At 34.3% G+C, this 13,727-nt stretch overlaps 1 protein-coding gene across 1 annotated transcript in view; it reads left to right on the forward strand.

Moving 5' to 3' along the window:
- The window catches only part of SECISBP2L (SECIS binding protein 2 like), a 72,087-nt gene that overhangs the window by 18,852 nt on the left and 39,508 nt on the right, over positions 1-13,727 (forward strand). The window contains exons 6-11 of the mRNA XM_044665186.1: positions 309-333; positions 826-941; positions 5,993-6,124; positions 10,750-10,830; positions 12,578-12,745; positions 12,903-13,044. Coding sequence (XP_044521121.1) covers positions 309-333; positions 826-941; positions 5,993-6,124; positions 10,750-10,830; positions 12,578-12,745; positions 12,903-13,044 — 664 coding nt within the window. The remainder of the gene's footprint in view (positions 1-308; positions 334-825; positions 942-5,992; positions 6,125-10,749; positions 10,831-12,577; positions 12,746-12,902; positions 13,045-13,727) is intronic.

A 13,727-nucleotide genomic window follows, 5' to 3' on the forward strand; every position in this document is an offset into this window, starting at 1 on the left:
AAATTAATCTATTTATTCAGTGCTATACCTACCAAACTACCAAAAAACTTTTTTATAGAATTAGAAAAAATTATAACAAAGTTCATCTGGAAGAACAAAAGAGCAAGAATATCAAGGGAAATAAGGAAATGAGAGGATGTTAGTTGAAATTTTATTTTATATTGAATTTACCTTTCCTTTTAAATTGTTAAAGTAATAGAGGCAAATTTATTTTTCTTAAAATTGTGTGAATATTCTGTGAAGCTTTTTGCTAAATTAATGGTATTTATTTTAAAGTGGAAAATTAACACTTTTTTCCTCATTTTTAGCTTATGGAACCATCAATATGTTCAGGTATTTATCTCCGTATTCTGATACAATCCACTATTTGCCATTAATCTCCATATTGTTTCCTCCTTCTTGTTCTTCTTTCCTTGTGTTCCTCCCTAGACTCCTCAAGAATTTTAGCTTTTATATGAGACTTGAACATGTTTTTTTAAAAAAACTCATCCAATACTGAAAGTCTTCCCAAAAAGTTAAAATTAACTTAGATGAGCACCCTGAACAAATTAGAAAACTTGAAAATATGTGTATAGCAAATATATATACACACACATATATAATGTATTCAAAATAACAAGGATGCTATAAAATTTTTTGATAATTTTTCCAACTTTATGTTATAATTGATGTTTAAATATAAAATTAAAGCGAAGTCTGTGTGATTTTGTGACATTGAAGTCAATTCAATAATGAAACAAAGACATATTTTCCTTTTTCTCCTTTTCCTGCTCCCACCCCCTGACCTTCTTGTTTCCTTTTCTGAATCTTTATCATCACTTATAGGTGGGACAAGTTGGTCCAATGTAACTTCTCAGGCAACTCAGAAAAAACCTTGGATGGAAAAAAGTCAGCCGTTTTCTAGAGGTGGAAGGCAAACTGAGCAAAGAAATAATTCACAGGTAACTTCTGTTTCATAGATTCATAGCTTCTGGGTTGAAAGAGACCTTATAGGTCAGTGTTATTAAAAAATCCTATTCTGTCTTTATCTATTTCCTATATTATTCCTCATAGAGACTCTTCCAAACCCAACTAGTACCCCAACCACTCATATTAATAAGTGACCTAGCCTGCTACTTCACTAAAAAGATTCAGGCCCTCAAATGGGGAATACTTCAGATCCCTTCTTCAATCCATCAGAACATATCAGCATCTTCATTTTTCTAGTCAAAGAATGAAATGACTTTATTACTCTCTAAGGCTAATTCTCTCTACCTGATCCTATTACTTCTTACCTCTTATAGGACTCTGATTCATCCCCATTTTCTACTGCATCTTTTAGATAATCCCCTCCCCTCATTCGTTCTTTTCCTTGAGAGATTTCCTAGACTCCTCATTTATTTTTCTTTTTATGCAGTAAAAATCTCATCTCCATTTCTATCTCCATTGATCTTCATCCAAATGTATTTAACTGTGTTTCCCTTTTCTGATTCTTGAATATCCTCTTCTGATTAGATCTTCCTAACATATAACACTACTCTTCTTCCTCATCCCTCATCTCTTGCCTTCCATCTCTCTTAATCTATCTTCTTTCTTTTGGCTAAGATTTTTTTAGAACCATATGTTAGTTATGAGTCTTATATGATACTTGTAAAGTCAGATTTGCCTCTTTATGTTAGAATCCCTAATGAATATTGCCAATACCTAAATTTTGTGCATTTATATTTAGACACCTGAGGCCTAGAGTTTTATATTATTGGCTTCTTTTTTGCATTTATCCATTGTGAACATTTGAGCATTTTAGCTTTTACTAGTTTTCCTATATTTTTGCAATTCTCTGTGGCATATAGATTGGTAGATATGCTTAAGAAGCTTTCTCCTTCAGTCTTTCTTTTCAGTTTAAAGTTCCCTTGATTGTTAGGGGCCATCCTTGTTTAGGAACTTACCATGTTAGCCGTAGTTCAGATCCATTTCTGTGACCCATTCTCAGATCATCTTTATCAGCTTTTCACTTCTCAAATTTGCTTTTTTCCTTTTTAATTCCTTGGCTTTGATTGACAGATGCACTGTAATGGACTGCTTGTACCCATATGGCCTTCAGTTTTTTTTTTAACCTCAGGCTTTGCAATATTTCATAATTGCTTTTAGTTTGTTCTTTCTGACAGTGTCTGTGCCAGTGAAGAGGAATAGTTGTAATCTGATTTGACAAGTCTTGGGTAGTGCTTTTAAGTGCCTTGGATTTACCTTGGAAAGGAGAAGATTACCTTGAAAAGATAACTTTCAGATCTACAAATATGTTTGTAACTAAATACTACTTGTAGTTATCCTTTCCTCTGGCTCTGATTAGATAATCACTCTCCTAACAACAACTGTCTATTTACAGTATCACTCCATAGAGGACAAGCACCTGCTTCCTCTTTTAGAGTATAAAGCCCCCTTCTCTTTAGAGGGCAAAACAGTATTTATCTCCCATTTTATGCCTTACTCTTGCCTGTAAAATAGCTTTTAAAATTTCTCTGTTTCTTACTTTCAACAATTATCAACTTTAACCTGTTCTGAGTTTTAAGTATTTTTGACACTATTCTCTTAGGATAATAAAATGCTATTCTTTTTTTGTATTAATTATCATTTACTTCCCCTTGCTTCCATTTTGAGTACATGTATTTTTAAAATCAAACTTGATTGGTGAGTTCCATATGTAGTAATATAATTTTTTAAATATAATTTTTTCTTTGCAAGAATTATCGTCAAGTTTTTTTTTTTGAGGGTATCATCTCTTCTTTGGCTAGCTTTACTTAAAGAATTTCAGGTTATAGTATACTCCTTACTTAATATCTAAAATCTAGGGTGAGCATCAAACTCTGCCCAGCTTTCCCTTTACTAAACTTCAGTGAACTTTAATATGGCATGGTCACGTCCTCCAGATATTTCTCATTATTTCTGCTTTAGCTGCCAGTTTGTCCTTAATAGTAATAATCAGCTCCACCACCCTGAAATTAATGCCCCCTGAAACTTCTTTGTGTTAGGGCTTTGAGCTCTTAAACCCCTGGCAACAAATGCTTATTGAATTGCTAAACTGGTAACTAGCTATGACTTGTTAATGAACTTACCTACAGTTTTAAAATTGAATTTTCATTTCTCAAGAAAAGTAAATCATATTCTTTGATATTAATAGGGCGATAGGCTGCCTAAATTCCTTAACTTACAGGAATCTTTGCTTTAGTCTGGTCTTGGTGAAACTTAAGAAAACTGATATTTAGATACCATTACTGTGATTTCAAATAGGAAAACTGACTCTGTAGTTATTGTTGTAAGAACAAATTATTATTGTTCAAAGAAAACCTATTAGGCAAAAATCTACTTTTCAAAAAAAAAACATGAATTATAAGCAGTTCCTTAGTTTCTGTTAACATAAATATTAGTAGACTATATCAGACATGGAATAATCCTCATGGTCTTATCTTCTCCAGTGCTGGTAGCTGAAAAAGAAACTTAGGTCATTCAACCTTTCCTTGAAGACCTCAAATTCGAGGACCAACTCCCACCCAAAATAGCCTTGTCTACTTCTGGATAGCTCTGATTGATAAAAATCCTTTACTTAATTAAGCTTAAATTTACCTCTTTACAATTTTTCCAGTTACCCTAGGTCTGCCTTTTGAGTCCAAACAAAATAAATCTAATCATATTTCCATATAGCAGCCCTTTATATGCTTAAAGACAATTGACCTGTTCTTCAACTGTTTCTTGGATGGCATAGACTTGACTCCCTTCACAATCCTGGGTCCTCCTCTGATTAGTCTCTTGCTTATCAATATCATTCCTAAAATGTGGCACCCACAACTGAATGTGTAATGTTCCAGGTGTGGTCTAATCATATTTTGGTACAATGAGGCTGTTACCTCCCTAGTTTTAGGGTTGTAATATATGTAGCCTAATGTTGTTGCCAGATCATTCTGTTGACTCATTGAGTTTGAAGTCCATTAAAACTTAAGGATCTTTTTCAGATCAACTGCTAACTAGCAAAGCCCAAGTACTTGTAAAATTTTTATTTTTTTATTTAAATGAAAGACTTTATTAACTTTATTAAGTTTCATTGCCATCTTTTAAAAATATATGGAGTGCCAAAATTCCTATCTTCAGGTTGCAAGTTTTGATTTTTACCAAGCTTTCAGGAATTCAAGACTTCAGTTTTGATCTGGCAGCCTCCTAGAGAAGAAAGTATTTGGAGGGTAGAAAAAAACCTTATATTTCTTTCCTACTGGGAAGGGTAAGAAATACAAAACAGGTGGGGTTGCGGAAAGTATGATGTCCAAGTGACTGTCACATTGAACAGAACATTTCTTTCTAATGCTCATACCAAAAGACTAGTGTTGGGTTATTTTATCTGTCTTTATTTCATTATTTATTGTAGTAGTCACATCATGTCTCTGATTAATTTTCTGAAGAAGTTCTGTGCAATCCCTTATTCTGATGTATCCTACTTTACAATAAAGCCCACAAATAGATTTTTGTTACTAATTTTATATTGCTATATTTTGTCTCAACTAGGAAGAATTTATTTTGCAAAACTGAAAAAAGTAAATTTTAAAAAGTATTCCAGTTACTTTAACATACAACATTAACATAAGCATTAATGTTATAAATTAATATTTTAAATAATGATCAGGAAATTGTAGATGTTTACCTTCATTGATATATTTTTCAGGATAATTTTTTAAATTTAAATTTAAATAATTTTTTAAAAATACTTTTTGTCTTATATTCAAAACTTTGTCCTGGTTCCAAGACAAAAGAGTGGTAAGGGCTAGGCAATGGGGTTAAGTGATTTGCCCGGGGTCATATAGCTAGGAAGTCTCTGAGGCCATATCTAAACCCAGGACCTCTCATCTCAATCCACTCAATCCTCCCAGGTTAATGATTTTTGTAAATGATATCCCATCTTTATTAGATGTTCTCTAAACTATAAAATGAACATGTTTCATTTTTTCATTTTGGGACTCAGAGTCACTTCCATATGATGAACTATTAGATCAAGACTTTGTAGAGAGAAACATAAATTGGTATAAATTTTACCATTTTTAAACTCATAGACTCATAACTTTAGAATTGGAAGGAATCTTAGAAGTCATCTAGTCCAACTCTTGTATTTTAGAAGATAAGGCAACTGAATCCTTGAATCTCTGAAAATTAAGTCACTTGCCCAAAGGCTCAGATCGAGGTTTAGATTTCAGGTGATTTAATGCCATATCTTGCAGTCTTTTTACTCTGCTTTCTAGAGCTTAATGTTTTCAATAGGCTCCTATCTAGCAATCCAATGAGAAACCATATTTACTATAACAGAATCTGTTGGACTTTTGGTTCTGATAATGTATCCTCATCTCTCATGTTACAGGAATCTACAAACACAAAGGATTTTTAGTTAGTGTCCTTATGAGCTTGTCCCTTAAAAATAAGAACCAATTCCTAAGTATGTAAAAATGTTTCAAAATCCTCATGTGCTTGCTTCTGATTGAAGAATTCAAGGCATGTGTAAAAGTATGTTCTCTCAAGGCCTTTTTTGCTCTAGTAATTGCACTGTTTATTTGAGTTTAGTATCCAAGGTAACTAGATACTATAGATTTTTAGACCTTTTACATTTTTCTAGGCAAGGAAAATGTCTAACACTGTTTATAATTGAGTGCTTCAAAAGAAGTGAACTGAAAATAGATATTAAACATAAAATTACTGTTTAAAATACTATTTATTTTGGCCCTTTTTAAAGCTGAGCATTTTTTGCCATGTTGGAAATGAGTAACAGCATTTTACTTGATTGCATTTTAGTGAAAGCTATTTTGATATGTTAACTTTCTTTGAAAATCCAGATTTAAACAGATTTTTTAAAAAGTACAAGAATAAAAATGCTGGTGATAGTGAATGTTAACATTTTAATTTGTGATTATTGTAGCTGATTGAGAATTTTAAAAGGGTAATAATGTGAAATCCTAATATTTTTTGGATTGGGGGACTTTTCTAGGTTGGATTCAGATGCCGTGGACATAGCACATCTTCAGAAAGAAGACAGAGTTTACAGAAGAGACAAGACAATAAACCATTAAACAACCATTCTCATAGAGTAGAAGCAAGTTCTGACCCATTATATTTTGAGGTATTCTCTTTTCCTCTATGTGATGTTAGTCATTTTTCCCTTGAGAAATTTATTTTGGGTTTCATTTTCATTCATCTCTCGAGGATTGTTTATTCTTGGTATTTTTATGCCAATACTTAATGTGATCCCTGACACACAGATAATTGATATTGTAGAAGTATACTGATTATGTAATTTTTTAAGACATATCTCCAAATAGATTTCAAGTTTCTTGAGGGTAAAATCCTTCTTAGGATCATAATATTAATACCGGAAGGAGGAAAAGAAAAACAATTCTGCTAAATTAACCAGCAGACTAATGGAGTTTGACAACCACCTCTCCAAATAAGAGATGTGTATTTTTTCATTTTTCCTCTTAGGCCAAGCTTGGTCATTACAATTACATAATTGAACAAGCCCCTTAATAGACAAATCCAAAAAAGTTGGAAAGACAGAATTGTTCAGAATGTAAATGGAGATAGGGATGGACCTTGATTTTATAGAGCTTTGGTGAGGATAATTGGGTCAAGGGTTCTTAACTTTTTTTGTGTCCTAGAACCTTTTGCCAGTCTCATGAAGACTATGGACCCCTTCTCAGAATTTTTTTTTTAATTTTAATTTTGAATATTTTCCCATAGTTACATATTTCATGTTCTTTCCCTCTCCCCTAAACCCCTCTAACCCCCCTTAGCTTGACACACAATTCCACTGGGTTTTACATGTATCATTGATCAAGACCTAATTCCGTATTATTGATAGTTGGACTAGAGTAATATTGTTTAGTGTTTACATCACCAATAATATCTCCATCAGCCCATGTTTTCAAGCAGTTGTTTTTCTTCTGTGTTTCTCCTCCCACAGTTCTTCCTCTGAATGTGGCTAGTTTTCTTTCTCATAAATCCCTCAGCCTTGCTCTGGATCCTTGCAGTGCTGCTAGTCCATTATGTTTGATTGTACCACAGTGTATCAGTCTCTGTGTACAGTGTTCTCCTGGATCTGCTCCTTTCACTCTTCATCAATTCCTAGAGGTCATTCCAGTTCACATGGAATTCCTCCAGTTCTTTATTCCTTTGAGCACACTACTATTCCATCACCAACAGATACCAAAATTTGTTCAGCCATTCCCCAATCGAAGGACATTCTCTCATTTTTCAATTTTTCGCCACCACAAAGAGCGTGGCTATAAATATTTTTGTACAAGTCTTTTTCCTTATTATCTCTTTGGGGTATAATCCAAGCAGAGATATGGCTGGATCAAAAGGCAGATAGTCTTTTAAAGCCCTTTGAGCATAGTTCCAAATTGCCATCCAGAATGGTTGGATCAGTTCACAACTTCACCAGCAATGCATTAATGTCCCAATTTTGCCGCATCCCCTCCAACATTCATTACTCTCCCCTGTTGTCATTTTAGCCAATCTGCTAGGTGTGAGGTGATACCTTAGAGTTTTGATTTGCATTTCTCTAATTATTAGAGATTTAGAACACTTTCTCTTGTGCTTGTTGATAGTTTTGATTTCTTTATCTGAAAATTGCCTATTCATGTCCCTTGCCCATTTATCAATTGGGGGATCTCAGAATGTTTTTAAACGAATAAAAGAAAATATAAAGGCTAAGAAAATATGTTATGGCAAAAGAGACTAAGAAGGGGAAGTTAGACAGAATAGAACTCAACAAGAATAGTGCCAGAAAAAGCCAGAGAAAAGAGAGTTCAGGATAGGAGAGGGGTCATTATTGTCAAGAAGGATAAGGACTGAGGAAAAGGTGATCAGATTTGGCAGTGAATATGTCATTGGAAACTTGGTAGAGAACATCTGTTAGATGAAATCAAAAGCAAAGTTGCAGAGGATTTTGAAGAGAGAGAGTTAGGAGTTTTTTCAAAGGATTTTGGCTATAATAGGAGAAAAGAGAAAGATAGCTAGTAGGGATAGTTAACTAGTAGGAAATAGAGACCTCCTAAGGATTTTTTTTTAAGGATTGGGAAGATTTGGGTATATTTGGAGGAAGCAGAGAAAAAACTAGTAGATAGGAATTATTGAAAAGAGAGAGGAAAGAGAAGAGGGAAAGGGATAAGGAAGATAAGAGGGAAATAGAGATAGGTATTGAGGATGATTGAAGTGGACAGTTTGCTAGAGAAAATGGGAAGTTTGGGGATTTAAAGCATATGTAAAGAGTTTGGCCCTGGTAGGGAGCAGGACCTCCTCTTCATTAGAGTGGAATAAATGAGGAGATAGTGGATGATAATGTCAAGGGGTTTTAACAAAGGCCCTTGATATAATACTTTTGGGGTTTCCTCTAGCTCTCTTTAGTCAGGTATGCAGAATGAATGAATGGGTTCACTAACTGAGGATTAAAGACTGGCAAGGCATGGTGATAATATAGGTGAAGGATGGTGGGGAGGGAAGGAATTTGAGAGGCGATAATATGGAGTTGAACTTGTTAACTCTAGGGTCAAGATTGAGAAAGGAGGAAAATGAAGCTAGAACAGAATCTGAGTAAGTACTGAGGTCTGGAGAGATTTGTATGTCAAAATAAGAACAAGGATTTAGGAGAAGGGTAAGGAATAGATAGAAGTAGACTGTTAGTTTGTGATGAGATAAAAAAAGTTAGAATTTTTTAAACACTATGCCTTGCCTATTTTTAAGCATAGTCTTGCCCATTTATTTCCATAAATATTTATGAGTAAATACTCATGAATAGAATTAAATATGTTTTCTCCAAATAATTTTCATTTTAAGTCATCCAGTATTTATTAAGCATCATATGCAGGGCACCAATGTAAATTAAAGGTGAAAAAATTATATTTGAGGAACTTATGATTTGGTTAGGGAATAAGACAAGTACAGTGATTACTTGATAGAAGACAAGATGAAAATGTGCTAGAGGTTCAGAGAAGGGAAATAGGTATTTGAGGTGACCGTGAAAGTCAGTCAGTCAATAAACATTTATTAAAGGCCTCCTATGTGCCAGGCACTGTGCCAAGTGCTAGGATTACAAAAAGATAGAAAATTCAATCTCTGTCCTCTAGGAACTTTCAATCTAATAGGAGAAAAACAAGTAGACAAATATTTACAGAAACATTATATAAGATAAATAGGAAATAATTAATAAAGGGAAGGCACTAGAATTAAGGGAAAGTCTTCTTGTTGGAGATAGGATTTTAGTTGGGGCATAAAAGAAGCTAGGAAGTAGAGATTAGGAATGAGAATGTTCTAGGTATGGGAGACAACCAGAAACATCTCCTAGAACCAATGTGGACTGTCTTTTTTGTGGTACAGTCAGGAGGCTATGTAGGAAAACCGCAAAAGTCCCAGGGGGGCCAGGTTGTGAAGGTCTTTGAATGCCAAACCAGTTTTTCTTTTTTCTCTGGAAGGTGATATGGATCCATTGGATTTTTTTTGAGAAGGGAGATGAATTGATTGGACTTGCACTTTAAGAAAATCACTTTAGTGGCTGATTGGAGTATGGATCTGAGGAGAAACTTAAGGCAGGCAGGCCTACCAATAGGTTATTGCAATAATCTAGGTGTAAAGTGTAGAGATTGGGAGCCAGATTCTAAGGGGTTAAGAAGAGAGTCAGAGAAGAAAAACTGGAGGCCACTGTAGATGACAGTTTCAAGGAGTTTAATGACAAAGGGCAGAAAAGATAGAGGACCAAAGTTAATGGGCATGGAAGAATCAAGTGATAGCTTTTTTTTTTTTTTTTTTTTTAACCCTTGTACTTCGGTGTATTGTCTCATAGGTGGAAGAGTGGTAAGGGTGGGCAATGGGGGTCAAGTGACTTGCCCAGGGTCACACAGCTGGGAAGTGGCTGAGGCCGGGTTTTGAACAAGTGATAGCTTTTTGAGGATGGGGGAGACATGCTTTGTAGGTAGCTTGGAATGAGCCAGGACACAGAGAGTGAAGATAAGTGAGAATGGAGATGACAGAGGGGGTCACTGTGTTAATAAAGGTAGGATGGAATGGGATCCCTTGAGTAAGTAGAGGGCTTGGCCTTGATAAGGAATAAGATCACCTTTTTATGTAAGACATGGGGAAGGAGGAGATGAAGGCAGAAGGCATCTGGGTGATGTAAGATGAAGAGGAGGGGAGAAGGATGGATTGGACTTTGGCAATAATTGGGGAGTAAATATGAGCAAGAAAAGTGGGGGCAAGGAAAGAAAAACATTCTAGGTAAAAAGAACAGTGGCAGCAGAATTGTTAGGTGACAGCTAAGAGTGTGCTCTCAGAAAGAGGAATTCTACTTTATTTAAATTGTAACATGTCTCTGAGGGAGTTATGGGAGATGAGACAAAAGTTAGGCTTACATTATCAGGGTCTTAAATTCTAGCCTATATTTAGATTTAATTCATTTTGGCTGTGGGGAGTTATTGAATACCTTTGATCAGGGGAAAAGGAAGGTTATTATGGTTACTGTCTATAGGAAGAAGGTCCTACATAGAGGAAGAGTGCAGAGGCAAAGGGATCAGTCAGGAGGCTGTTAAAATACACTCAGTTATAGGTAATGAGGACTTGAATAGTAGAAGTGAATGGAAAAGAAACTTAGACTTTTTCAGCACTCTAAAAGAATTACAAAATCACCTAGTTGGTTTGTTGTTAAGTTTTTTGTTGTTTTAAGATTTTACTTTAAAATTTTTTACTTTGTTTTAGGATGAAGATGAATTTACAGAACTGAATGAGACTGGAAGTGCTAAAGATGAGAACATTCAACAAAAAATTTCTGCAAAAGTAGTAAGTCTGACTTTTTAATTTTAATTTTTTTGTTCATCTTTGTTCATATACATGGACAGACTAACAGAATTGCTGATAAATGTTGGTTTTATAATAGTCATTAATGCAAGTATTAAATCTCCCTATCAAGAACACTTTTTTTTACCAATGATTCATTATTGAAATGCATAAAATTATGTTTTTATATATTAAAATGTAATTGTGATTGGCAGGGCTTACAATATAGGTCATATGTTAGTTTTTTTACTCTAATTTTATTTTATTTTTTTTTTAGAAAGTTTTTCCATGGTTACATGATTCATGTTCAGGTGGTCGTTTAGAGTCTACATCCCAAATCATGTCCACATCTACCCATGTGTTCAAGTAGTTGTTTTTCTTCTGTGTTTCCACTCCTGTAGTTCTTCTTCTGAATGTGGATAGTGTTCTTTTCCATAAGTCCCTCAGAGTTGTCCTGGGTCATTGCATTGCTGCTAGTACAGAAGTTCATTACGTTCTATTTTACCACAGTGTATTGATCCCTGTGTACAATGTTCTTCTGGCTCTACTCCTTTCACTCTGCATCAATTCCTGGAGGTCATTCCAGTTCACATGGAATTTCTCCAGTTTATTATTCCTTTGGACACAATAGTATTTCATCACCAACAGATACCACAATTTGTTCAGCCATTCCCCAATTGAAGGGTATCCCCACATTTTTTTGCCACCATAAAGAGCATGGCTATAAATATTTTTGTACAAATCTTTCCCCTATGATCTCTTTGGGGTACAAACTCAGCAATGGTATGGCTAGATCAAAGTGTATATTTGGAATTTGGGAGATGCCATTTAAAAGTATATATATATTTTCTATGGACACGTGGGGACTATAAAACTACATTTCCCGTGGTCCAACGGGTTTCCGGTTTCTGGTTCTTTGGGCGTGGGGACGCAGGTGTCCCCACGCATAGGACAGTTTAAATGGGAGGAGAACCGAAAGTAAGGTCTCTTGACCTTCCTGAGGGCTGGCTAGAAGATGGGCTCTGGCGGTAAATATAAAAGATAGGCGCGGTCATATATATATTTTACCAACATGGCCATGGCTTTAATTAAACTACTAATTTCTATTATTATATCAGTCTTTATCATTTTTAATCATAACAAAAGGGCAGGCAGTCTTTTAAAGCCCTTTGAACATAGTTCCAAATTGCCATCCAGAATGATTGAATCAGTTCACAACTCCATCAGCAGTGCATTAATGTCCCAATTTTGCCACATCCCCTCCAGCATTTATTACTCTCCCCTGCTATCATTTTAGCCGATCTGCTAGGTGTAAGGTGGTACCTCAGAGTTGTTTTGATTTGTGTTTTATTAGAGATTTAGAACACTTTCTTATGTGCTTATTGATAGTTTTGATTTCTTTATCTGAAAATTGCCTATTCATTTGACCTTAATTTTAAAGTGGGTTTTTATAATCTATGTTGACCAAATTTTGTTTGTGTTTATACATATTCAGATAGAAATGTTCCAAAGTGTCATTGGATAAACATGTGACAGGAAACATCTCAATAAATTCTCTTCAGTGTATAAATTCTCTTAATTGTGTCCATTTTGATAACTTTAATTTGTTATAGCCCTATTATTTTAGTCATTTTTATTTATAGGAAATGACTCTTCTAACAGGCACTGCTAAACTTCTGACGATCCTTAAATGATCCTTAAAATGAATGCCTCATTCTTTATTTTTTTATTTTTGTCTTGGAAATCTTAGTTGGATGACTTACCTGAAAATTCACCAATTAACATAGTTCAGACTCCAATTCCTATAACAACCTCTGTACCTAAACGTGCAAAAAGTCAAAAGAAGAAGGCTTTAGCAGCAGCACTTGCCACAGCTCAGGAATATTCAGAAATCAGTATGGAGCAAAAAAAAATACAGGTTTGTTAAAAATAATTTTCATTTGTGGGTTTTTAGTGCTTTGTCAAATACTAACAAAAGAAAGGGTGGGATGCATATAATAAGTATAACAGTCCTAAATTTGCCATATATATGTTTGCCATATATATATGTAAACCTTCTAAAATTTATCTTGCAGGAAGCTTTATCAAAGGCAGCAGGCAAAAAGAGTAAGACTCCTGTGCAGCTTGATTTAGGGGATATGTTAGCAGCTCTGGAAAAGCAACAGCAAGCAATGAAAGCTCGGCAAATCACCAATACCAGACCATTAACATATACAGGTGATAACATTATTTATGTGGAGGAAAGAAGGATTTTGCTTTCATGGTATATACTCAACTGGTGCTAATATAGAGAAGAATTTAAATTAAAATGTGTTTATTTTGATATTTGTTTTTCAAGTATCCATTAATAGGGAATCCCCAAAAGTAAAACTGCACTAAGATTTTTGGGACACTGTATATTTTCTTAAAAGTAATTCTAATAGATTGAATAAATTTTTAAATCACATTAATTTGGCCAGGTTTAATTGTTTAATTCAGTATAAGCTAATTTGGGATCATAAGTATTCATTAGATATTTGTGTGGAAATTGACTCATTCTGCTGAAATAATTTCTGTTGTAAAATGTGCCTTCTAAATTTTGTATACCTATGGTCTTAATTGAAATGTTGTTGAGAGAACCCAAAAAGGGTTTTGGCAACTTTGGTTATTGGTTTAGAACTCACAGCCTTGCTGTGTGTTTTTTATTTTTATTTTTTTAATTTTTTTTCTTCCCCCACTCCCCTTTGTTTTTTGCCATTAATAAAAAAAATTACCATTGATGTGAAGTAGCAGTGAAATTTCTTTTTTTAATCTCTTTGTTCTTTGTATAGGGACTATTGCTTACTAGCATATTAAGCCATAAACGGTGGAGTTGAAGTAGGTGCAAAATGTTTGATTATATAGTTTAGTACCTGGTTTTT

This window comes from Gracilinanus agilis, chromosome 2, assembly GCF_016433145.1.
Source record: "Gracilinanus agilis isolate LMUSP501 chromosome 2, AgileGrace, whole genome shotgun sequence".
Taxonomy (NCBI): Eukaryota; Metazoa; Chordata; class Mammalia; order Didelphimorphia; family Didelphidae; genus Gracilinanus; species Gracilinanus agilis.